This window comes from Hyperolius riggenbachi, chromosome 3 (genome assembly GCF_040937935.1).
Source record: "Hyperolius riggenbachi isolate aHypRig1 chromosome 3, aHypRig1.pri, whole genome shotgun sequence".
In the NCBI taxonomy this organism is placed as follows: Eukaryota; Metazoa; Chordata; class Amphibia; order Anura; family Hyperoliidae; genus Hyperolius; species Hyperolius riggenbachi.
The window spans coordinates 34,459,131-34,486,999 of record NC_090648.1 but is presented as its reverse complement, the minus strand read 5'-3'; the positions used below and the strand labels follow the sequence as shown (position 1 = coordinate 34,486,999).

The following is a 27,869-nucleotide window of genomic DNA, read 5'->3' as shown; positions in this document are numbered from 1 at the left end:
GAGCTCGGGCTATGCCGCGCAGGGGGAGATCTCAGCCCCTGGTGGGGCGATTTTCATTCTATAAATTGCTGTGCGCGCAGCCAGCACTTTGCTAGCCGCGCGCACAGCTTGATCGGCCGCACGCAGCGGCTGAAGAGGGCCCCCCCCCCCCGCCAGAGCCCTGCGCTACCCGGATCAATGAGTTCCGGGCAGCGCTATGGGCTGGATCGGGTGTGCCTGACGTCAGGACGTCGGCTGACGTCCATGACGTCATCCCGATCGTCGCCATGGCGACAGGAGAAGCCAAACAGGGGAACGCGTTATATACGCGTTCCCCTGTTTGCTATAGATGCCGGCGACGATCGGACTAGAGGGCCACATGCGCCCTCTAGTGGTGTTTCATGTAGCTACCACTCTGGTAGCTTTACATGAAACATTAAAAAAAATGGAATTCTGCAATTTTTGCAGAAAAAATTAACCGCCAAGGAGGTTAAAGGAAAAAGGTTAAAGGACAACTAAAGTGAAAAGAATATGGAGGCTGCCATATTTATTTCCTATTAAACAATACCAGTTCCCTGGAAGTCCTGCTGATCTATTTGGTTGCAGTAGTGTCTGAATCACACCAGAAACGAGCATGCAGCTAATCTTGTCAGATAAATGTCAGAAACGCCTGATTTGCTGCATGCTTGTTCAGGGGCTATGGCTAAAAGTATTAGAGGCAGAGGATCAGCAGGACAGCCAGGCAACTGGTATTGCTTAAATGGAAATAAATATGGCAGCCTCCATATTCCTCTCATTTCGGGTTCCCTTTAAGGACAGAAATATCTCAGGAATTCTCACGGCCAGCCCAGCGGAAGAATCGGCTCTGATCTCTCGGCAAATCCTGGCAGATTTCGGGCCGGAAGATTAACTTGCATAAGATTATTTCCGCATAAAAGCGCAAAAGTCACTTTATGTAATTCTAAAATATTAATCTCATCAATTTAAAGCTGAGCTTTGGCGCATTAATGAGAGGAAAAACCACGTCTATACTGTAAGTGCGGCACGAACCCTGCCGTATATTATATATCTATATATATCGCCACCCTGGCTGAGAGGTGTGGGCGATGGGCACAGAGCAGGATGCCCACTAGGCATCCTAGGCAGGTGCTCGGGACCTAGTGGGTGTTGAGGGACCCACCAGCCACCTTCTCTGACCTCTCTCCACTTCAGCTTACCAAAAGGACCACAAGGAGCCCCAAATCTACTACCCTGCCTAGGGCCCCATTACATCCAGAGCTGGTCCTAGACTTGATGCCTGAGGCAAACTTGTGAGGGTGCCCCCCCTCCTCAGTCAGGACAGCAGTGCCACCTCCTCCCTTCTGCTGTGCAAGTCAAATGTAACACTGCTGCTCTCCTGCCTCCCCCCTCCTCACTGTCAGACTCCTCACACAGCACAACAAGCTGCTTTTCCCCAATGATGCTCTCCTGCCTCCCCCCTCCTCACTCACTGTCAGACTCCTCACACAGCACAACAAGCTGCTTTTCCCCAATGATGCTCTCCTGCCTCCCCCTCCTCACTCACTGTCAGACTCCTCACACAGCACAACAAGCTGCTTTTCCCCAATGATGCTCTCCTGCCTCCCCCCTCGTCACTCACTGTCAGACTCCTCACACAGCACAGCAAGCTGCTTTTCCCCAATGATGCTCTCCTGCCTCCCCCTCCTCACTCACTGCCAGACTCCTCACACAGCACAACAAGCTGCTTTTCCCCAATGATGCTCTCCTGCCTCCCCCCTCCTCACTCACTGTCAGACTCCTCACACAGCACAGCAAGCTGCTTTTCCCCAATGACAACCTCTTCACCTCGCTCCCTCTCCCTCTCGCTTCTCCTCCTACTCTGACTGCATGCTGTTAGTGTACACACAGTACAAACATGCTGCCCCTGTAATCTCTGCGCCTGATGCAAATGTTTCACCTTGCTTCATGAGAGAACCGGCCCTGATTGAAAGGCTCGATGGGGCACGTTGGGAGACCTTGGTCACAAGGGCTCAACCGTGTGCAGTAACGGCATTTACATTTCCTAACGATGGAAGGCCGGTCGGTCTCCCCCATAATGCCCCCCCCCCCCACCCCCTGCGTTCCTGCTGAGTGTTGCATGCTTTCCTGTCACGGCTCCTCCGGTGTCCGGCGCCTTTTTGAATTCTTACCACGGACACTTGCAGCACACGTGCCACTGCCGCATGTACTACATTATATGCAGCGGCGTCCAGTGGTATAGGGGCTTGCTGTGTCAATTCAAAAGGACGCCAGGGAATCATGACAGGTGAGCATGCAACACTTACCACAGGACCATACCAGCAGGAGGATGTGCAATACCAGCAGGAAGATATGGCAAAACCAGCAGGAGGATATGGCAATACCAGGGGGAGGATATGGCAATACCAGCGGGAGGATATGGCAATACCAGCATGAGGATATGGCAATACCAGCGGGAGGATATGCAATACCTGCAGGAGGATATGGCAATACCAGCAGGAGGATATGGCAATACCAGCAGGAGGATATGGCAATACCAGCAGGAGGATATGCAATACCAGCAGGAGGATATGGCAATACCAGCAGGAGGATATGGCAATACCAGCAGGAGGATATGGCAATACCAGCAGGAGGATATGCAATACCAGCAGGAGGATATGCAATACCAGCAGGAGGATATGGCAATAACAGTGGGGAGACATTGCAATACTATAAAGAAGAGATGTAGGAAAGTAAAAAAAAAACTAAAGCAAACTCAAAAATCAAACAAACACCTCAAGCAAAACTGATATTTTGGGCCAGTAAACACTGTAGAGTCCAAATATCTGAGAACGCCCACACAAACAGTGCCGATGCCAACAAATAACAGGTGTTTACACAAGTGAGTCTTACACATGTTTACCTAAAGATTCTCCAATCACTCCCACAGCAAATGAAAAGCGACAGTCCGGATCTGATAAAGAGGAAGGTTAGGCATCAGTCAGGGAGTTTTTGATAAAGGAGAAGATTAAGGTTGGCCATCAGTTAGGGAGTTTTTGATAAAGGAGAAGGTTTAGGTTAGGCGTCAGTAAGGGAGTTTTTGATAAAGGAAAAGGTTAAGGTTGGACATCAGTATGGGAGTTTTTGATAAAGGAGAAGGTTAAGGTTGGCTGTCAGTAAGAGAGTTTTTGATAAAGGAGAAGGTTTAGGTTAGGCGTCAGTAAGGGAGTTTTTGATAAAGGAGAAGGTTTAGGTTAGGCGTCAGTAAGGGAGTTTTTGATAAAGGAGAAGGTTTAGGTTAGGCGTCAGTAAGGGATTAAAGATGCCCATACACCAGACGATGGATGGACAGATAGACCATGAGACGGATGTCTCTTTGATTGAATCTGATCAGAGAGAGATCTATTGCTTGCCTATACACCACAGAACAATTCCATCTATCAGGGATCGGCCCAGCAATGCTACCTATACTTGCCCGGTCGCCCCCAAGTATTAATATACCACACGGCCCCAATTATTCCTCCGCATGGTTCCATTAGGCCTTGTGACATCCGGTTCCGGCAAACAGGCGTGCATGTGCTGAGGTGCGACCCACGCTGCCATGCCAATGCGAGACCTGCCCAACACCTTTTTAATCCGACATGTGCATGCTAGTGACACAGCTGTTGAAGACGTGGAGATGCTGAAACAGGTAGTGACATCACTGGCACACGGAAGTCCGCCGGAGGAGCTTGTGTCTGACTTACCACCTGGACTACTAACGCTGCTGGCCACAGCAGTTAGGAAGGCTGCCTCCTATGGACACATTGACGGCACTTTGCCATTATATGCTATCATAATACTGGTTTCCAGTAAGTAACTGTTTATGCAGGTTTTCTGTATAATAACATTATCTCACTATGGAGTGCCCCTCCTTTGCTTTTATCCTCTCTGATGATCACCTTACAGCCAAGTCTGAGGAGGTAGTGTTGCATAGTCATTGCTGTCACCCACTGTTGTTGTACGGCAAGATATCAAATACTCCACAGGAACAGAGAATTCCCAGGATAGGCTCTGACCCCTCTCACCCTGCTCACTCTGTGCTCCAGCTTCTGCCCTCAGGGGTGAGATACCGGTCAGTCGCAACAAAAACTTCCAGACACAGGAACAGCTTCTTCCTACAGACGATATACATGCTTAAAGGACACCCAAAGTGAAAATAAACTAATGAGATAAATAATTGTATCTATTCTCCTGCTCCTAAAAATGACTTAAGATATTCCACAGTTTTATTTTATATTTAAATCTACTTTTTAAGTTTGTACTGTTTTATTGTTTTTGCTCAATGACACATTCATTGAAGCATGCCAGAGCTAAAATCTATGAACCATTAACCCTCTTTTATCTCTTTCCTGCACTCAGAAGCCATTTTCTGCTAGGAAAGTGTTTTATGGCTGCAATTCTTTATCAGTGAGAGTTACACTATAGTCTGACCCAGTCCTGACTCAGACAACTGCCACTTACATACCTGATGTTTAACTCTTTCGGGCAGATAAATAAAAAAAATGAACACAGCCTAGTTATTTGTGTGCTTGGCACTGTACATACACCTGTCTATCACATCATGTCACCTCGGGTGTCCTTTAATGCAGAACCACTCTAGAGCTGCTAGGAGTGGAAAGCATTACAACACAGAACTGAAAATGAATGCTTCTCACCCTGTTTAATGCCACTATAACCTACATACTGTCCTTGACTTGTAATATCTATACCAGGGGTCTCAAACTCGCGGCCCGCGGGCCATTTGCGGCCCTCGTTACAATATTTTGTGGCCCTTGCCGGCAAAAGCTTCCTTATAGTTCGCTTCAGTGCTCCCAAGTAATCCGCCGCATCCCCGCCGCTAAACGAGGGCTGCAGAGACCCCAAATCGCCCGGGGGGCAATCCGCCGCCATTTCCTGGAAGGGCAGAGCTTTCAGCTTCAGCTCTGCCCCTCCTCACGTCAATCGTGCACGGATCGCCGCCTCTCCCCGCCCCTCTCTGTGAAGAAAGAGTGAGAGGGGCGGGCAGAAGCGGCGATGCACCGTGATTGTGAAATCCCTTATGCGGCCCAGCCTTATCCTGACTTTGCCTCCTGCGGCCCCCCAGGTAAATTGAGTTTGATTATACTGCCTGCCCTTGTATTGTTTTGTTTGTGTCCATTAAACAACAACTGCCAAGTCAAATTCCAGTAAGTGCAAACTTGACTGGCCAAAATAAAATTCATTCTGATGCATTCGACCAATTTTGGCCCAAAATCGATGAAATGATCGTTCGTGCGGATATGCTGCAGCAACTTTGCATCTAATTTAATAAAATGCGGCCCACGACATGGCTAGATGTGTGGCCACCTTAAAGGGAAGGTCCAAGCAAAATAAAAAAATGAGTTTCACTTACCTGGGGCTTCTACTAGCCTCATGCAGCCATCCTGTGCCCTCGTAGTCACTCACTGCTGCTCCAGTCCCCCGCTGGCAGCTTGCCGACCTCGGAGGTCGGGGGCCACATTGCGTACATTTTTACGCATTCCTGCTAGTGCAGGAACATTAACACATACATTTTTACGTGTTAGTGGTGCAATGCGTACATTTTTACGCATTGAACCTGTAATGCGTAAAAAAAATGTATGTGCTAATGTTCCTGCACTAGCGGGAATGCGTAAAAATGTACGCAATGCGGCCCCGAGGTCGGCAAGCTGCCAGCGGGGGACTGGAGCAGCAGTGAGTGACTACGAGGGCACAGGATGGCTGCATGGGGCTGGTAGAAGCCCCAGGTGAGTGAAACTCATTTTTTTTATTTTGCTTGGACCTTCCCTTTAAGGCTTCAGGAGGTACTTAACAGTCCCAGGTTTTTCATCATTGGTCTCTCCCCCAAAAAGATACATAGAATATGCTTGAGATAAAAAAATGACAACACCAGAGGGGGAACGTGGCAATACCAGTTGGAGGACATGGCAACACCAGAGTGAGAACGTGGCAATACCAGTTGGAGGACATGGCAACACCAGAGTGAGAACGTGGCAATACCAGTTGGAGGACATGGCAACACCAGAGTGAGAACGTGGCAATACCAGTTGGAGGACATGGCAACACCAGAGTGAGAACGTGGCAATACCAGTTGGAGGACATGGCAACACCAGGGGGGGGGGGGGGAACGTGACAATACCAGTTGGAGGACATGGCAACACCAGAGGGGAAACATGGCAATACCAGTTGGAGGACATGGCAACACCAGAGTGAGAACGTGGCAATACTAGTTGGCGGACATGGCAATACCAGTTGGAGGACATGGCAACACCAGAGGGGGAACGTGGCAATACCAGTTGGAGGACATGGCAACACCAGAGCGAGAACGTGGCAATACCAGTCGGAAGACATGGCAACACCAGAGCGAGAACGTGGCAATACCAGTTGGAGGACAAGGCAATACCAGAGGGGGAACGTGGCAATACCAGTTGGAGGACATGACAATACTAGTCAGACTTAAGGCTATACTTGTGGCAGTAGTTGTGAGGGGACATAAGTATACATGGACTTGCTTCTGTTGGTGAGAAGGACATAAGAGACTGATAATATACTTAGCTGGAGAGGTGATTTAAGGGGAAAAAAAGTTACAAAAAAAAAGAAAACAGAGAGAAACCGATATTAAAGGCCAGTAAACATCAGAGAGTCCAAAAATCTGAGAACTCCCACACATACTGTGCCCATGCCAACATTTACAGAGAAATAACCAGGGTTTACAAAAATGAAACTTTGAAAATCAATTAAGCTCAGAATTTCCTCTCTGCACTAATTAGCCACAGCATGATAACCTTTATGGGAAAAAATACAGCGGTGTAACGAATGGTGTCAGCACACAGAGTATATCTGATTATTGATGATCTGCAGTATCACCAATAATACAGATGTTATACCTGATTAAATGGTGATCTGCAGAATCACCAATAATACAAGTATAGCTTGACACAGGACACCTAATGTAGTGTGAGTGTTTGGTGCAACAGTAAGAAAGGTTATCTCCCGAGGAGCAGGAGATACAGACACTACTGCAGCCAAGGATTCCCTGAAGAGCAGGGAATTGGGCTGCACTGCAGCCAGTGGACCCCTGAGGTGCAGGTGGCCTCTCATTGTGTAGAAACTAACCTCTTTAAGAGGAGGAGATGGAGACTGTACTGCAGCCAAGGATTCCCTGATGGGCTGGGAATCAGACTGTACTGCAGCCAGTGGACTCCTATGGGGTAGAGTCCACTGACTGGACTGTAGGGAGGTCTTCCTGCGGAGCAGGTAGCCTTTACAGCTAATGGACACCTAGAGAGCTGGTATCGCAAGGAGTACAGTGAGGCTGATCACCCAAGGGACGAGTGACAGCCAGAAGGGTCAGACAGGCCAGGTCGGCAACACACGAGTAGCTAAAGTACAGAGACAGAAGACTGATACGGAATCCGGGTACAGGCAAGGTTGGCAACGGGTAGACAGATAGGCAAGGTACCGAATCAGTAAGCAGGGGAGTGGTCAGGAAAGCCAGAGATCTTAACAGGTAATAGTATAGCACAATCCTAGTCTTAGGTGTGAGGTCCTTGGTCTCAACACCTGGGAACTAGTCTAGAGTATAACAGTAGTAACACAGCAATATCCTAGTCTTAGGTGTGAGGTCCTTGGTCTCAACACCTGGGAACTAGTCTAGAGTATAACAGTAGTAACACAGCAATATCCTAGTCTTAGGTGTGAGGTCCTTGGTCTCAACACCTGGGAACTAGTCTAGAGTATAACAGTACAATAATATAATAGAGGCTAAAGCGGAATCTGACTAAGTGTGAATTCCCAGCTCCAGCTGGTTCTAACACACTGTAGGATCTGACTGAGGTCTGAGTGCTCACACGTGAGTATTCGCAACGGCAGACAACCCGCAACTGACAAGCAAGTCCTATATATACTTGCAGTGCTCCGCAGCACCGCCCCAGCCACTCAGCCAATCCGGAGTCCGGCTGGGATCAGCTGATCGGCCTGATCAGCTGATTCCGCTTCTGCTGGCATAAAGGTCCTGTCGCCTGGAGCGCGCGCGCGTAGCTCTCCATCTGTGTGCACTAGAAGGACCAGGCAAAGCAGAGACATGTTGCTGTGCGGAAACAGCCGCCGGCTGGAACGCGGAGATAGCCGCCCTGCCGCTTGTCCGCGTGGTGGCATCTCCGCTATTCAGACATGAATCAATTTTATTGAAATTCCACATGAAAGACCAACACAAAGTGGTGTACACATGAGAAGTGGAACAAAAATCGTACATAATTCCAAACATTTTTTTTTACAAATAAATAACTGCAAAGTGGTGTGTGCATAATTATTCGCCCCCCTTTGATCTGAGTGCAGTCAGTTGCCTATAGACATTGCCTGATGAGTGCTAATGACTAAATAGAGTGCACCTGTGTGTAATCTAATGTCAGTACAAATACAGCTGCTCTGTGAGGGTCTCAGAGGTTGTCTAAGAGAATATTGGGAGCAACAACGCCGTGAAGACCAAAGAACACACAAGACAGGTCAGGGATCAAGTTATTGAGAAACTTAAAGGATACCACAACTGAAATGTGACATAATGAGATAGACATGTGTATGTACAGTGCCTAGCACACAGATAACTATGCTGTGTTCCTTTTTTTCTTTCTCTGCCTGAAAGAGTTAAATATCAGGTATGTAAGTGGCTGACTCAGTCCTGACTCAGACAGGAAGTGACTACAGTGTGACCCTCACTGATAAGAAATTCCCCTTTTTTACCTCTTTCTTGCTCTCAGAAGCCATTTTCTGCTAGGAAAGTGTTTTATAGTTGAAATTTCTTATCAGTGAGGGTCACACTGTAGTCACTTCTTGTCTGAGTCAGGACTGAGTCAGCCACTTACATACCTGATATTTAACTCTTTCAGGCAGAGAAAGAAAAAAAGGAACACAGCATAGTTATCTGTGTGCTAGGCACTGTACATACACATGTCTATCTCATTATGTCATATTTCAGTTGTGGTATCCTTTAAAGCAGGCTTAGGCTACAAAAAGATTTCCAAAGCCTTGAACATCCCACGGAGCACTGTTCAAGCGATCATTCAGAAATGGAAGGAGTATGGCACAACTGTAAACCTACCAAGACAACGCCATCCACCTAAACTCACAGGCCGAACATGGAGAGCGCTGATCAGAAATGCAGTCAAGAGGCCCATGGTGACTCTGGACAAGCTGCAGAGATCTACAGCTCAGGTGGGAGACTCTGTCCATAGGACAGCTATTAGTCATGCACTGTACAAAGTTGGCCTTTATGGAAGAGTGGCAAGAAAAAAGGCATTGTTAACAGAAAGCATAAGAAGTCCCGTTTGCAGTTTGCCACAAGCCATGTGGGGGACACAGCAACCATGTGGAAGAAGGTGCTCTGGTCAGATGAGACCAAAATGGAACTTTTTGGCCAAAATGCAAAATGTATGTAAGGCGGAAAACTAACACTGCACATCACTCTGAACACACCATCCCCACTGTCAAATATGGTGGTGACAGCATCATGCTCGGGGGGTGCATCTCTTCAGCAGGGACAGGGAAGCTGGTCAGAGTTGATGGGAAGATGGATGGAGCCAAATACAGGGCAAACTTGGAAGAAAACTACTTGGAGACTGCAAAAGACTTGAGACTGGGGCGGATGTTCACCTTCCAGCAGGACAATGACCCTAAACATAAAGCCAGGGCAATAATGGAATGGTTTAAAACAAAACATATCTATGTGTTAGAATGGCCCAGTCAATATCCAGAACTAAATCCAATCGAGAATCTGTGGCAAGATCTGAAAACTACTGTTCACAAACACTGTCCATCTAATCTGACTGAGCTGGAGCTGTTTTGCAAAGAAGAATGGGCAAAGATTTCAGTCTCTAGACGTGCAAAGCTGGTAGAGACATACCCTAAAAGACTGGCAGCTGTAATTGCAGCAAAAGGTGGTTCTACAAAGTATTGACTCAGGGGGCTGAATAATTATGCACACCCCACTTTGCAGTTATTTATTTGTAAAAAATGTTTGGAATGATGTAGGATTTTCGATCCACTTCTCACATGTACACCACTTTGTATTGGTCGTTCACGTGGAATTCCAATAAAATTGATTCATGTTTGTGACAGTAATGTGACAAAATGTGGAAAACTTCAAGGGGGCCGAATACTTTTGCAACCCACTGGTTCTTAATTATAGTTTATGGAAAAACTAAAAAGCAATCTGAAGCTTTACCTCGGCTTTACTTTGCAGGGAGCATTGAAATGGTTAAGCCTCAGTGTTTACTGTGTGAGGAGAGCTGCCACTGCAGAGCTCCTGCAGTCTATTCACAGCTGCTGATAATAACTAATTAGACACTTTAATCTGACTAAAGCAAAAAAAACACCTTATGATATAATGAATTTTATGTGTAGTACAGCTAATGAAAAGAACATTAGTGGCAAAGGAAAAACATCTTTTTTTTATTGCAGTTATATAGCTTTTTTTTTTAATAACATTGCATCCTTCTGTCACTTTTGCAGATTTAAAACCACACTGTGTCTTTTAAGCTATACAACAAAGCAGAAATAATGGCCCTTTGAACTTTCCTGCACTAAAACCTTACATCAAGCTGTCTTCTCGCTGTTTCTTGGCTGTTTAAGAGTTTTAGAAAACAGGACTGTAGTCAACCCAAGTTGGGTGGAGAAGCTCTTTTGCATAGATAACAACTGAAGAGGTTTTTGTTTGTTTGTTTTTTACTTTTTCTGTACTGGAAATCAATAGGAGACTTTTTTCTTTGCTACTTATGTTCCATTTCTTAGCTGTGCTACACGTACAATGCATTATCTCATAAGTTTATGTTCGCTTCAGCTTTAAATAAACACAGAACACAGAGAAGTGAATTTCTTCAACAACTATATAAGAAATAAAGACTTTTTCTTGGAAGCAGGCATATTGTTAACATCCTGTGCTTTCAAATGAGCTTATCTGCCGTGGCAGTCATGTGACACAGGGGAGGGATGAAATTACAACTTGTGATTAGACACAGATGTTTTCCTTCTGTCTTGTGCAAGAGTTCAGATCCACTTTGACTGAAGAGAAGACTGACAGAAAAGCAACCCACAAGTTCTGCACATTTATAGGAACTTCTGTAACAAAGTAGGGAAGAACTCTCTGAAGGATATTTTCTTCACGCCGTAGATAAAAAACCACCAGTGTGTTCAGCGTTCTCTACCAGAGGTGGCTACTTTGATGAGCCAAACGCTGAGATTACACTTTGATTTATACATGAAGTACATGGCTTTTTTTCAACTTCAATTATGTATTTGTTCAGTGCTTTTATCTCAGAGTACAATGAGACATTCCAATGCAAGAATTTCTATTAAAACTGGAAAAATTGGGGTGCTCTAAAACTCTTGACAGCAGTGGCGTAGCTAAGGAGCTGTGGGCCCCGATGCAAGTTTTACATTGGGGCCCCCCAAGCACTCTATACATAATTGATACGGCGCACCAAAACCTGCCAATGGCAACTACAGTGTCAGAGGTGCAAGAAGGCGATGGGGAACAGCTTGTTAATGATTACCACTATTCAAAGTATCTCTAGAAGTGATTATTATAAGCACAAGACCAATAGAGAGCGAATACTGTAGTTGAGGGAGGGCCCTTCTATTTGGCTGCAGTAGTGTCTGAATCACACCAGGAACAAGCATGCAGCTAATCTTGTCAGATCTGACAATAATGTCAGAAACACCTGATCTGCTGCATGCTTGTTCAGGGTCTCTGGCTGAAAGTATTAGAGGCAGAGGATTAGCTGAATAGCCAGGCAACTGGTATTGCTTAAATGGAAATAAATATGGCAGCCTCCATATCCCTCTCACTTCAGTTGTCCTTTAATTTTAAGAAAATGGGGGAGCACCGTAGTGAAAATATTTTTTTAACATTATTACTAGTAAAAAAAAAAGCCCACTTTTTAGGCCAATGGGCGTGTGCTGCACGCTCGCAAACCCACATCCCCTCTCCCAAAACGCTCACATGTGAGATGACAGCCGTGCACGCTTTGTTAGAGGGGTTTGCAGCCATGCACGCTAGTTTGCGAGCATGCGGCACACGCCCATTGGCCTAACAGGTGACCCCCACGTGCGGCTGCGCATGCCTGCCCAGTGCCCACGACTGCTGACCGAAGTATGCCCGCAAGACTGCTGTCAAGGTGCATCACCGTGGGATGTTTTGTTGACATCTGTGCAGTGAGCAGGAAGTACTCCTTATATCCCAGAGTGCTCTGGGGCAGAAGGCTGTGTGACATCATAGCCTAGGCTAAGCATCACTGGGAGGGAGGGGCTACATACCAATATACAGCAATATATAGCTATAGGAAGTGTTCCTGGTGCTGAGGCCAGGATAATCGCTGTAAAAGGGGGTGTCCTGAATAATTTCCTGCATTCTGCTGTATATGGTTAAGGTGCCTTTAATTAAAAAATAAAGAAATTAGATTACAAATAATATAAAAAAAACAACAACAAAGATATTTTAGGCTGATACATCCAAATGTTTGAGAACACCCACACAAGCAGTGTCCTCGCCACATCTCAGGAATAATAACAGGTGTTTACACAAAACTTTGAAAATCCAGACTGGTGCATGTTTACTGAGCGCAGACCTGAAGTGAGATAATTCAGCTCATCTCACTAATATTATAAATGCGACAGTTTGGATGTTTGTTACTCGATCACACAACAATGGCTGAACGGATGTAAATGAAATTTGGCACACACATAGTACATTACCTGGAATAACATATAGGATAGTTTTTATCCCCATAACCAAAAAGGGGGCGGAGACAAATACAAATTTCACTGGGAAAATGTAAACTGCAGCCATTCTTACACTGTTACTGGCAGGGTTCTCAAACTTTGCACAGTTGGTCACCGGGTGACTGGGATTAATATTCTGAAAAGTGGGTGGAGCCTACAAAAGCCAATCACAATTCACCTATTGATTTTCAAGGGGAATATGTAATTGCTGCCATTCTTGCACTGTTAATGGCACAAGCCTCAAACCTGGTACAGCTGGTCATTGGGTGACTGGGGTTCAAATTCAGAAAAGGGGGTGGAGCCACAAACAGTCAATCAGATTTGTTTCATTTCAATGCAAATGGTTGATGCCAAAGACCGCAAAGCTCATAAACTTGGTCATTGAGTAATTGTGTGTTAGGGTTAGAAAACACCAGCCAAATACATACCCGGGCAACGCCGGGCCGTCAGCTAATATTAGATACATAGCTAAATAGAGAGTAAGCTCTGGATACCGCAGAGCCTTCCACACCCTTACTCCATCCTCAAGGCTGGATTTATAATTTTTGTACCCAGAGGCCGAGTATGTTGGAGCTCCCCTTGTGCAACAGCAGCCCCCTCCCATTCCATGTGCAGCCTCCTCTTCCATATGCATCATCCATGTACTATAGCCCTTCCCATTCCATGTGCAGCCCCTTCCCATTCCATGTACAGCCCCCTCTTCCATATGCATCATCCATGCACAGTAGCCCCTCCCATTCCATGTGCAGCCCCTTCCCATTCCATGTGCAGCCCCCTCTTCCATATGTATCATCCATGTACAGCAGCCCCTCCCATCCATGTGCAGCCCCCTCTTCCATGTCTGTCATTCATGTACAGCAGCCCCTCCCATTCCATGTGCAGCCCCCTCTTCCATGTGTATCATCCATATACAGCAGCCCCTCCCATTCCATGTGCAGCCCCCTCTTCCATGTGTATCATCCATGTGCAGCAGCCCCTCCCATTCCATGTGCAGCCCCCTCTTCCATGTCTGTCATTCATGTACAGCAGCCCCTCCCATTCCATGTGTAGCCCCTCCCATTCCATGTGTAGCACCCTCTTCCATATGCATCATCCATGTACTGTAGCCCCTCCCATTCCATGTGCAGCCCCCTCTTCCATGTGTATCATCCATATAGAGCAGCCGCTCCCATTCCATGTGTAGCCCCCTCTTCCATATGTATCATCCATGTGCAGCAGCCCCTCCCATTCCATGTGCAGCCCCCTCTTCTACATGTGTTATCCATGTACTGTAGCCCCTCCCATTCCATGTGCAGCCCCCTCTTCTACATGTGTTATCCATGTACTGTAGCCCCTCTCATGCCATGTGCAGCCCCCTCTTCCATATGTATCATGCATGTACAGCAGCCCCTCCCATCCATGTGCAGCCCCCTCTTCCGTGTCTGTCATTCATGTACAGCAGCCCCTCCCATTCCATGTGCAGCCCCCTCTTCCATGTGTATCATCCATATACAGCAGCCCCTCCCATTCCATGTGCAGCCCCCTCTTCCATGTGTATCATCCATGTGCAGCAGCCCCTCCCATTCCATGTGCAGCCCCCTCTTCCATGTCTGTCATTCATGTACAGCAGCCCCTCCCATTCCATGTGTAGCCCCTCCCATTCCATGTGTAGCACCCTCTTCCATATGCATCATCCATGTACTGTAGCCCCTCCCATTCCATGTGCAGCCCCTCTTCCATATGCATCATCCATATAGAGCAGCCGCTCCCATTCCATGTGTAGCCCCCTCTTCCATATGTATCATCCATGTGCAGCAGCCCCTCCCATTCCATGTGCAGCCCCCTCTTCTACATGTGTCATCCATGTACTGTAGCCCCTATCTTTCAGGAACAGTTCTCTTAGGCATCAGTTTCCCCTTTTTCATGTGTTGCTCCCCATTGCCAGCCTCCCCTTTCATATGTAGCATCGGGGTCCTCCCTTATCCACAGTATTATCTCTCTGCTGGTCCTGTGCTCATAATAATCACTTCTATAGATACTTTGATTAGTGGTGATCATTAACAAACTGTTCCCCATCCCCTTCTTGCACCTCTGACACTGTAGTTGCCATTGGCAGGTTTTGGTGAACCGTACCAATTGTTATGTATAGAGTGCTTGTGGGGCCCAATGTAAAACTTGCATCGGGCCCACAGCTCCTTAGCTACGGTACTGCCTGTAGCCTATCACCTTGCGGCTCCCATCTCTGCACATCATGACCGGCATCCAGAGCTGCAAAGTGATAGGCTGCATGTCATGTGACCGGCATCCAGAGCTGCAAGGTGATAGGCTGCATATCATGTGACCGGCATCCAGAGCTGCAAAGTGATAGGCTGCACGTCATATTAGAGAGGAGGACCAGTCCTGCTACCGGAAGCAGGTAAAGTATGATGCTCTGCTGCCGCTGCTCTGCAGCTTCTGCTCCTCCCTGTGCTGGTGGGGCCATGGAGGCTGTAGTTATGCCCCTGATGATGAGGCTGCAAACAGATTACAGTAAAAACCGGGAAATGCAGTGACAGGGGTGGTGGACTGGCACCCTGAACTGAAGGGCTGAGGCTCCGCTGCATGTTGCAGAATCACATATGTACCTAGCAGCGGTATAAACACCGCACACCCGCCAGCATCTGTAGAGCGCAGTCAGAGCTGGGACAAGGTCCTTCAGCACCCAAGGCTGAGACACCAAAGTGCGCCCCTTCATTCCGTCCGCCCCAGCCGTCACACACTGATTGCTACTAGACTAAGAGGCGCCACAGGGCCCACAACCTCCCCAATACCTTAATCTCTAGTTATCTGACTTGCAGTCACTGCCATGTATCCCCTTTTCCTATTTCTTTCTGCTTCAAACACAATTGGGAATGACAACTGAATGAATTGTGCGCCCCCTCCTACACTTCACCCTGAGGCTGGAGCCTCTCCAGCCTCTGCCTCGGCCCGGCCCTGAGCGCAGTGCAGCTCCAGCACACGGGGTCTAATAGCACAATCCTGATTTTCTGTCCTTTTTGCTACCTCTTCCAGAGAATGACTGCTTGTAATGGCAGCGGGGGGAGGGGGTGACAACAAATCACAGGCTCCCCCCAGAAGACATTGATGCACCACAGCCAAGCATCTAGCATCTGGGTGCATGCCCCCCTCTATGATCTCCCTCCCAACCACAACAAGTTTAGCTATGACAACCCCCATGATCTGATCTGTAGGCTGGTCCTCATATTAGAGGATGTGAAAGCAAATACTGGACTGCAGGTGCTGCGCCCCCTATAGCTAGGCCCATGAATGGCAGCAGGTGATTAGTATTCCTATGGACACCAATACCTACATACCAATGTCAAGATTGCTGCTGTTATTATTATTACACAGGTAGATAGCATGGACACGTTTTGCGCGCGCTGCACATTTGCATGCCATTAATCTTGCGGTGGCCTACATCCGTCACTTGTGCGCACTGTTCCTGCACGCTCTGTGCTCCAGCAGGCCGAATTTTAAATAGCAGAATACAACGATAAGCATCAAACAGAAATGCTTCTACGGCAAAAAAAAAAAAAATGACAATAAAAAAAAGGTAATATATACAGGTAGTCCCCCAGTTAACAAACGAGATAGGAATTGTAGGTTTGTTCTTAACCTGAAGCCATTGTTAAGTCAGAACACTGTGCCATCTTTGTCCCCTGTACCTCCTCTGTGCCCCCCTGTGCCTCCAGTGTCCCCTATAGTGTAGTCATTCACTGCACCAGGTATATGTATTGGTCAGAAGAAAAGTACTCACAAGTGTGGGTTGCAAGAGCAGCATCCGCAGTGTCCAGCAGGAGAGGAGAACCTGTCCCCACCCGAGTCTTTCCTGCGCATGGATGGGTCACACTCTTAAAAAAACGAGGAACTCAAAGCACAATTCCCCTGTAGCCACACCCCTGATGGAAGAGGTGCCCAAAGAAGAAAATCAAGGGATCCTGACAGATGCACCCCTAGTGATGGAGCTTTTTCACTGTATTTAACCCAGGAAAGCAGGCTCAGACCCACAAAACGCGAAAAATTGTAAAATTTAAAATATGTGAAAACATAAATAAGTATGTTTTTATCCAGAGTAAAATGAGCCTTAAATTACTTTTCTCCTATGTTGCTGTCACTTACAGTAGGTAGTAGAAATCTGACAGAAGCGAGGTTTTGGACTAGTCCATCTCTTCATAGGGGATTCTCAGCAAGGCTTTTATTCTTTAGAAAGATATTCCCTAAAAAGGATTTAAACAATGATGCTGGACAGCTTCCCTTCTCGCTGCACAGTTTTTTTGGCAGTTGGACAGAGCAACTGCCATTCACTAAGTGCTTTTAAGGTACTTATCTGTTAGCCGGGCGCATCCGGCAGGTGGCGATAATTACTATTCCCCACCGGCGTACCTACCGGGGATGCGACCCCCTCAGCCGCAGGGGGGCCCGGGGCTGCTCTGGGGCCCGCTCACTGTGCGTGGGGGGAGCGCTGCTCTGGACCCCCCAGCAAGGTGCTCAACTGGCCGCAGCGTCTAATAGACGCTGCACCAGTTCATTCCCCGCAGCCCCGCTCCAGCAGCCTGCATAGTCTCCGGCAGGCAGAGCAGGGCTACGGCAAGATGGCCGCCGAAGAAGCCCTGCACTGGAGACTATTTGTGTCTCTAGTACAGGGCTTCGGCAGCCATCTTGCCGTAGCCCTGCACTCTGCCTGTCAGCGCGGGAGATGTGCTGCAGGAGGACTCGGGGAGCTGCGAGCCAGATGCCGGGAGAGGAGAAGACTTCTGTCAGGTAAGTGAATTGTTTTTTTTTTCACAGGTGCATTTTTTTTTCTAGTGTCTGCTGCCTACATTGTGATTTTCAGGTGTCTGCTGCCCACATTGCGATTTTCTGTTGTCTGCTGCCCACATTACGATTTTCAGGTGTCTGCTGCCCACATTACGATTTTCTGGTCACTGCTGCCCACATTGCGATTTTCTGGTCACTGCTGCCCACTTTGCTATTTTCTGGTCACTGCTGCCCACATTGCGATTTTCTGGTGTCTGCTGCCCACATTGCGATTTTCTGGTGTCTGCTGCCCACATTACGATTTTCAGGTGTCTGCTGCCCACATTGCGATTTTCAGGTGTCTGCTGCCCACATTGCGATTTTCAGGTGTCTGCTGCCCACATTACGATTTTCTGGTGTATGCTGCCCACATTAGGATTTTCTGGTGACTGCTGCCCACATTGCGAATTTCTGGTGACTGCTGCCCACATTGCGATTTTCTGGTGACTGCTGCCCACATAAGGATTTTCTGGTGACTGCTGCCCACGTTAGGATTTTCTGGTGTGTGTTGCCCACATTATGATATTCTGGTGACTGACTGCTGCCCACATTAGGATTTTCTGGTGACTGATGCCCACATTACGATTTTCTGGTGAACTCTGTCCACATTACGATTTTCTGGCCCACATTACGATTGTCTGGTAAAATGCTGCCCACTTTACAATTAATTTACAGTGAAACGCTGCCCCATTACGATTATTTGGCACCTATGGGGGGGGCCCATCCAAATATTCGCAGGGGGGCCCAGTGATTTCTAGTTACGCCCCTGCTATTCCCCCTCCAGGCCGACATGGATAGTAGGGAAAGATGTAACTCTGGTGGAGTTTTGTCGCCACCTGCCGGATGCGCTCGGTTAACTGATGAGTACCGCTTTTAAATAGAAATATATCCTTGAGAATCCCCTATGAAGAGATGGAGTAGTCCAAAACCTTTCACTTCTGTCAGATTTCTACTACCTACTGTAACAACGATATAGGAGAAAAGTAATTTATAGCTCATTTTACTCTGGGAGAAATGTACTTCTTATTTGTCTAGGTTTGCACATATTTTACATTTTACAATGTTTTGCCATAGTGCCACTTTACGTGTTTCAGTAAAGAACCTGTTTACCTTATATTAGTGGTTTACTTATTCAGATCAGCCTCTTTTTTTCTTATTCTTTGAACGGTTAAAACCATTTGGTTTTCTTCTTGGGGTGTCTCTATTATCCCAGTATAGAAGTATGTGCACACACAGCACACCATGCATGTAATCAGTCCATATATACCAGCATGTCAACTCGCTCAACAAACCATTAACGGCTCAATCTTCATTGTTGTGTCCAATCAGAATTGATTCTCAGACAATCCAATCATTCGATCAGATCGTTTATTGGAATGGAAATGAAAATTGTTCATTGTGTACAGAGCCCTACAAGTAAATGTCCCCATCCCAGCCATGCAAGCTCGCAAAATAAGGGACTATTAAAAGGGACCCAGAGTAGTAAGCAAAATAGGAAATCTGGACTTACCTGGGGTTTCCTCCAGCCCCCCATAGCCCGCGAGGTCCCCTGGCGTCCTCTGGGTCTCTTCCATGGTCCCATTGGCGGCTCTGGTAATCGCACGTGGGCGTCATCATGCCAGTCGCCATAAGAGTCCTGCACAAGCGGTTCAGTCTTTAGAGAACCGCACATCACCGGATTACCGGAGCTGGCAGCGGGACCATGGAAGGGACCCAGAGGACCATGGGCTACGGGGAGCTGGAGGAAGCCCCAGGCAAGTCCACATTTCCTATTTTGCTTACTGCTTAGGGTCCCTTTAATTGGTAGCATTGCAGCAGGAAAAAAAAATCAACCAACCAAAACATCAAATAACCAAAAATCAACCAACAACTAGAGCATAAGAACACAAGGGCCTCAGTTAACTGAGGTTTGGTAACAGTAGAGAGCCTAAACACCACCATTCACCATTTTATGGTTTTACTACAACTCCATTTACAAAGACGTTGGCAGGCTGGAAATTGTAAAGAATAAAAAACAATGATTTTTAAATAATTTAAATTCTATATTTAATCGTAAATAAAGTAGTACAAAAAGAACATATCAAAGATCGTGTTGAATCTGATGCCAGCATGCTTGTTTCAGAAAAGTTGGAGCAGAGACAACAAAAGAATAGAAAAGTTTTGGAATTATGAAAAACACTGCCTGTTGGAACATCTCATAACTAATCAATTTAACTGGCAACGGGTCAATAATATGATTGTGTGTGGAAATAGCATCCCAGAGAGGATGTGTCTCACAAAATAAATAAAGATGGTGGGAGGTACACCACTCTGCAACAACTGCATAGGCGAACAATGCAACAATTAAAGAATACAATTTCTCAGTGTAAAACTGCTAAGATTTGGGGAAGTCAAGTCATCATTTAAAGTACATAATGTCCTTAGGAGATTCAGATAATCCTCAACTATTTCTATATGCAAAAGGGTCAAGGCTGAAAGCCAGTATTGGATGGGTTTTATCTTTTGACTCTGTGACAGCAATGAATAAAAACAGACATGCTTTTGTACTGGAAATCACTGCATGAGCTCAGGAACATTTCTAAACAACATTATCTATAAACACAGTTCTTAAACCAAAGTGATCCAAAAAACACTTCCACCTTCTCTGGGCCTGAGCTTATTTAATACAGACTGAAGTGAAGGAACATCAATGCTGTTAGCAGCGTATAGTCCTAAAGCCAGCATCCATGAAGGTATATCAGTGAATTAGTACACATGGCATGGGTATTTGGTACTTCAAGATGGCACCATTAATGCTGAATGATATATACAGAAATAAAGGTTGCCCTACACTGTACAATTTATTTACAAGTGATTATTGTCTAATCACTTGTAAATTAAAATAGATTTAAATATTTGCAATTACAATTAATAAATTATGTCTTCCAGTTTATAAGGGCTAAAATCAGTCAAAAGTCTGATCTCTGATGATGATCTTTAGTCGGTCAAAAAATAATCGATAATTATTTTGATTGTTATATTGATCATAATGTTGATCTTACCATCAATCAAATGACGATTGAAAACAAAATCGAGTGATTATTGGATTATGTTTGGCCAGGTTTAGAGCTACACTGCCGGCGACACAGGCTCTTTATTAGGAAAAAACGATTCCAATTTTTTTTTAAATGAGTTTCTGTCGTCACCCCATTCTGTCATTTACATTTAAAAACAACTGCTTTCATTTTTGAAAAAATCGTTTGTAGAATATTAGGAATATTCTCTATAAATAAATAGGGCTCTGTCTTTATTGAAATATTGATCACACCTCAATGAGGTAAGCTTGTTCTTTTGTTGATTAAGCGTGGGCAGAAACACGGTGGTGGGGGAGGGGTGTCGACGGCAGCATAGATTGTACAGCATCGAAACGGTATTCTATCGGATTTCTGTGGACGTCTGATCTATTATCTAGTGGCTCATGATGACAAGCATATGTTGCTCTAAATACTTTATCTATTGTTTGACATAAAAGAGGCAGGAGGTAGTGACATGTAGTAATGCAGGATACACACTTTTACGTTAATTATCATGGCTTCATCATCACTGGTTTAAGGAACACTTCCTTCATGTTTATATTGTTGTATATTGGTATGTAGACCCGCCCTTCCAGTGATGCTTAGCCTTGGCTGTTTAATTATTTGGAATTCTCCACCCAGAGGATTCTGGGAGAGCTGGCATATTTTGTACTGACTTCAGAATTCTCAGAAACAAACATTCCGCATAGCTTTACCTGACAGGACTAAACATGTCACCACCAGTGATACATTTCAGAATGTAAATTAGGGAGAGGAAAGATTTTACAATGGGCAAACAGCTAAAAAAATATATAAAAGAATATTGAAAAAAATAAGCAAACTTATTAATTACATTCTTTTCACTACAATGCTTCCTTACTGTTGCCTTCTTAGATGTACAAACCATCCTCCTCCCATTCATTGGCCATAACTTTATCACTGCTTATCACACCCAGATGATCTATGTCTTGTGGGGTTTTGCCACAAATTAGGCATTTTGTGAGCGATACTTGTTTTCAGTAATTACCGTATTTTATTTTCTATGCATTTTATAGGAAATAAAAGGAAAAGATGGAATAATACACTATCTCGCCAATGAAATCCCCTATAGTTTTAAAATAAACAATGCACATATTTTATTTGCCCATTTGTCCTGGCTATCACAACATTTAAATGATGTTCCTAGTACAATGCATGTTGACAATATGTCACTTCGAAATAAAGGTGTATTTTCTCTGTTTTGTGGTTTGTTTGTTTTTTTACCCTATCAATAATTCCAACCCTTTATTTGCTAAAATAACAGTACCGGTAATATACCCTCATGACATACAGTGGTGTGAAAAACTATTTGCCCCCTTCCTGATTTTTTATTATTTTGCATGTTTGTCACACTTAAATGTTTCTGCTCATCAAAAACCGTTACCTATTAGTCAAAGATAACATAATTGAACACAAAATGCAGTTTTAAATGATGGTTTTTATTATTTAGTGAGAAAAAAAACTCCTAATCTACATGGCCCTGTGTGAAAAAGTGATTGCCCCCCCCTTGTTAAAAAATAACATAACTGTGGTTTATCACACCTGAGTTCAATTTCTGTAGTCACCACCAGGCCTGATTACTGCCACACCTGTTTCAATCAAGAAATCACTTAAATAGGAGCTATCTGACACAGAGAAGTAGACCAAAAGCACATCAAAAGCTAGACATCATGCCAAGATCCAAAGAAATTCAATAACAACTGAGAACAAAAGTACTGTAATTGAGATCTATCAGTCTGGTAAAGGTTATAAAGCCATTTCTAAAGCTTTGGGACTCCAGCGAACCACAGTGAGAGCCATTATCCACAAATGGCAAAAACATGGAACAGTGATGAACCTTCCCAGGAGTGGCCGGCCGACAAAAATTACCCCAAGAGCGCAGAGAGAACTCATTCGAGAGGCCACAAAATACCCCAGGACAACATCTAAAGAACTGCAGGCCTCACTTGCCTCAATTAAGGTCAGTGTTCACGACTCCACCATAAGAAAGAGACTGGGCAAAAACAGCCTGCATGGCAGATATCCAAGGCGCAAACCACTTTTAAGCAAAAAAGAACATTACGGCTCGTCTCAATTTTTCTAAAAAACATCTCAATGATTGCCAAGACTTTTGGGAAAATACCTTGTGGACCGATGAGACAAAAGTTGAACTTTTTGGAAGGTGCGTGTCCCGTTACATCTGGCGTAGAAGTAACACAGCATTTGAGCAAAAGAACATCATACCAACAGTAAAATACGGTGGTGGTAATGTGATGGTCTGGGGTTGTTTTGCTGCTTCAGGACCTGAAAGGCATGCTGTGATAGATGGAACCATGAATTCTACTGTCTACCAAAAAATCCTGAAGGAGAATGTCCGGCCATCTGTTCGTCAACTCAAGCTGAAGCGATCTTGAATGGCTGAAGAAAAACAAAATTAAGACTTTGGAGTGGCCTAGTCAAAGTCCTGACCTGAATCCTATTGAGATGTTGTGGCATGACCTTAAAAAGGCGGTTCATGCTAGAAAACCCTCAAATAAAGCTGAATTACAACAATTCTGCAAAGATGAGTGGGCCAAAATTCCTCCAGAGCGCTGTAAAAGACTTGTTGCAAGTTATCGCAAACGCTTGATTGCAGTTATTGCTGCTAAGGGTGGCCCAACCAGTTATTAGGTTCAGGGGGCAATTTCTTTTTCACACAGGCCATGTAGGTTTTGAGGTTTTTTTCTCACTTAATAATAAAAACCATCATTTAAAACTGCATTTTATGTTCAATTATGTTATCTTTGACTAATAGTTAACGGTTTTTGATGAGCAGAAACATTTAAGTGTGACAAACATGCAAAAGAATAAGAAATCAGGAAGGGGGCAAATAGTTTTTCACACCACTGTACATTTAAAAAAAGCTGAGTCCCTACATCAACTATTTATGTATTTAAACCCCACCTCCCTCTTTTTAAATACGGTAAGTTTCTTTTTGGTAACTGGGGGTGGGGTTAAAAGGGATTTAATAGCTATAGTAATATTTTTATTTATTTTATTGTAATTTTACTTTTTGGTCACAAGATGGCGCTACAATCACTAGTGTTCAATTTTGTTTTACATTACCTTTTACTTGCTTTATTATTAATGAACATGGCTCCTGATTGGAATCAAGTTGATTTATGTATATGGACTATGGTTGGCTCAGGGAACACATGTTCCCATTCACCAATCCCCGAAGTGTAAGTTCTGCCGTGAACGAGCGGCATGAGCGCGCAACCACTTACGATTGACAGGACCGGTACATCCAGATTGTGCTAGCGAGTCTCAAAACTGGACGCATATAAACGTCCACGTTGAGATAACTTGTTAAATTGTTGCATTTTTGTAATGAAACCATGACAACCTGGAATTATTAAAACAATGTCTCACAGCCACTGCAGACAGCAATCACATAATCTCTACTGGGCAGCACGGTGGCGTAGTGGTTAGCTCTCTCGCCTTGCAGCGCTGGGTCCCCGGTTCCAATCCCAGCCAGGGCACTATCTGCAAAGAGTTTGTATGTTCTCTCCGTGTCTGCGCGGGTTTCCTCCGGGCACTCCGGTTTCCTCCCACATTCCAAAAACATACGGATAAGTTAATTGGCTCCCCCTAAATTGGCCCTAGACTACAGTACTTACACTACATAATATAGACATATGGCAATGGTTGGGATTAGATTGTGAGCTCCTTTGAGGGACAGTTAGTGACAAGATATATATATATATATATATATATATATACTGTACAGCGCTACGTAATATGTCGGCGCTATATAAATACTAAATAATAATAAAAATAATAATAATAATACTGATCTTTCAGCCACCTTCCCAGTGGTCAGATATGACCCCGCTAATTGATAGCAGACAATTTTGAATCCCATCAAGATTTTCTGGGTTATTTAGGGCCCCATTCACACTAGAAGCGCTTTTCTAAGCGTTTTGCAATTGATTAGCGGTTTTTAAAATCGCTCCCATTCACTTTCATTAAAATCACGCAAAAATTGCAGCGATTTTTGCGTACGTGATCGTGAAATCGCAGCGATTTTTCAGCGATTTTAATGAAAGTGAATGAGAGCAATTTTAAAAAATGCGAATCAATTGCAAAACACTCAGAAAAGCGCTTCTAGTGTGAATGGAGACCTAAAGGTCTCCACTGTTCAACTGCCACAACAAATCAATCAAACTATTGCAACCAATATGAATCAGAACTAACTTTACTGATGTTGATTTGGTAAAAGAGACGTTCTGATTGGCTCTTGACTTAGAGCACTCTGATTGGCTGAACGACCGAGCATGTTCAGAATACATACACAAATGACCCAACTTTGGGGAATGTAAGTCTCTGTGGTTCCTCACCTATGATGTAGTAATCCCGATGTGATTTGAACTCGTGTCCCCACAGGTTTGGACTGTACTCTTGGAATTTGATGGTGAAGCGGAGGTCCTGCCCCGGCCGATCACACGTTAGGAGGAGGTTTGGCGTCCGTAGGACAGAGCAGGTTAGCACTTCCTCCTCTGTACCCACTAGGTAAAGCTTGTAGTATTCATACGGAGATGAAGAAAAGGGTCCACGAGGCTCGGAGCGAGGGCATAATAAGTCTAATCGGTCCCCGATTTGTGGATATAAGACGTAACCTCCCACATCCTGAAACCTACAGGAAAAAACAAAAAATGGGTTAGCGATGCCACAAACATCTACAGTACGGTCACATTAGTGAGAACTCAACGAGCATATTCGCCCCAATTCCCCCCCTTTGTCACTTATGTCCCCCTGTAACACAGGTAAATGTCATCTTACCAGTTTAAAAAAACAATTTTTTTTAAATAATTTTTCTCAAAAACTACAAGGTCTTTTTTTTTTTTTTTTTATTTAAACATGTTTGACTTGTTCCCACATAATCAAATGTTCTGCTCCCCGCCTGTGTCCCCGCCTGTGTCCCTTCCCTCCCCGCCTCTGTAAGCCGATTGGAGGAAGGTTACGGAGGCGGGGAGGAAAGGGATGCAGGTGGGGAGCCGCGCTATACAGGAGGCGGGGGAGCGGCAGTGAGTGGCAGCCTGAAGGTAAACAGCCAGCTAGTGACAATCTGCGTGTCGTTAGGCTAGCGGGTTTTTTTTAATGGGGGACAGCAGAGCCCTGGGGGAGCCTGGAGACAGTGTGTAAGGACACAGAGGCTGGGCTTTGTATACAACACTTGCCTCCGTGTCCTAATAGGATTTTTCAAACCCACTTCGGGTTTTCTTTCAAGAAAAACATTTCTTTGTTACAGCTGATACAAATCCTGCAATAAATCTGCAGTTTGTCTACTTACTGCTGTCATGGAAACAGACATAGGGTTAACAACCTGTGCTTTCCAATGAGCTGCTGTGCAGAGGCAGCCAGCAGACACAGCTGAGAGATCAAATTACAGAGGAGATTAGTCACAGATGAGGGGGAATTAGACTGCCTAAACTCTCTCAATACATACAGGGTGCATTTCTCTCTGTTTTCCTTCTGTCCTGTGCAAGAGTTCAGGTCCACTTTAAGCTATAATGTTATGCTAACTACCAAAAGGAAGACTTTCTACTAACTAACTAAAGGTGGCCATACACTGATAGATTTGCAGCAAATTCGACCATCAGATAGATTTCTGGCAGACGCCTGCCAAGTAGAATCTGACAGGAGTCTATCTGATGTGTGCCACACACAAGGAACAGATTTCCAATAGATTTCAGAATTACATCTATTGAAAATCGATGTAAATGCATTATTGCACCATTAGATCCAATGCAACCCTATGGGCCATCCATCTGCTGCCAGCAGCAGATCGACCTAGATTTTCTATCCTGTCAAATAGATCAAATCCATCAAAATCGATCGAAATTGATCACAAATCGATTGATTTGCTGATTTGAAGTAATTGATTTCTTATTGATTCTATAGAATCAATCGATCGATGGCTGAAATCGACCAGTGTATGGACCCCTTAAGGCTAAAGCTACATACACACGGGGGACAATTGTCCCCCGTTGCATGCGTGCACGCAAACAGCCAGGGAGCAAAAGCTCCCTGCCAGCGACAGCTGTCCACACATCTTGCCAGAAAGGCAGAGACGCGGCAGAAGCTGTTTGTGAATGGAGCATCCCCTGGCCGGATGCTCCATTCACTCGCGTAGGTCTCCTGTCGCTAGCCCGCATACACACGCGGGACTAGCGACAGTTCCGGCGAAGTTGCGGCGACAGCTATAGCCGGCGATTGAACATGTCAATCGCCTGGCGACAGCTCCGACGGGCGACGGTTCGGGGCGCGCGCGTCATACACACGGGCGACCTGTCGCAGCAAAACAAGCGCGTGCCTTGTGGTTGCGGCGACAGCCGTACCCCGTGTGTATGAGCCATAACTACTAAAAGGGACACCTGTTGCAAAGAATTTGATGAGTTCTTGGAACAGGTTTAGAGGTCACTCTATCTACATCCCAGTGCCCAATTATACTCAGCCTCCCCCCTTCTATTGTGCAACTGAATGAACCAGTCCATAGATGGGACAAAGGAACTAAACAAGACAAAAGACAGGGAGGTCACCAGAACATCTGCTTGTACATAGCAGATAACCACCCACCACTACTAGTAACACTGAGTAATATACACTGATAATGATCAAACTACACTACATAAATAAAGGACTGAGTATACACGGATAACAGTCACTCTGCACTGTATAATAACACAGGGTATACACTGATAACAGTCACTCTGCACTATATAATAACACAGGGTGTACGCTGATAGCAGTCACTCTGCACTGTATAATAACACAGGGTGTACGCTGTTAGCAGTCACTCTGCACTGTATAATAACACACGGTATACGCTGCTAACAGTCACTCTGCACTGTATAATAACACAGTGCATACCCTGATAACAGTCACTCTGCACTGTATAATAACACAGGGTGTACGCTGCTAACAGTCACTCTGCACTGTATAATAACACAGGGTATTTGCTGATAACAGTCACTCTGCACTGTATAATAACACAGGGCAGTCACTCTGCACTGTATAATAACACAGGGTGTACACTGATAGCAGTCACTCTGCACTGTATAATAACACAGGGTATACGCTGATAACTGTCACTCTGCACTGTATAATAACACAGGGTATACGCTGATAACTGTCACTCTGCACTGTATAATA

At 45.2% G+C, this 27,869-nt stretch overlaps 1 protein-coding gene and 1 long non-coding RNA gene across 4 annotated transcripts in view; one reads left to right on the top strand and one right to left on the bottom strand.

The window, feature by feature from the left end:
• The window catches only part of LOC137562543 (uncharacterized), a 219,666-nt gene extending 194,205 nt beyond the window's left edge, over positions 1-25,461 (top strand). For all 3 annotated transcript variants that reach the window (XR_011030137.1, XR_011030138.1, XR_011030136.1), the window contains one exon: positions 25,101-25,461. This is a non-coding gene — a long non-coding RNA (uncharacterized lncRNA). The remainder of the gene's footprint in view (positions 1-25,100) is intronic.
• The window catches only part of EFNB3 (ephrin B3), a 191,003-nt gene that overhangs the window by 58,420 nt on the left and 104,714 nt on the right, over positions 1-27,869 (bottom strand). Inside the window, exon 2 of the mRNA XM_068273976.1 lies at positions 25,055-25,350. Within this exon, the coding sequence (XP_068130077.1) occupies positions 25,055-25,350 (296 nt within the window). The remainder of the gene's footprint in view (positions 1-25,054; positions 25,351-27,869) is intronic.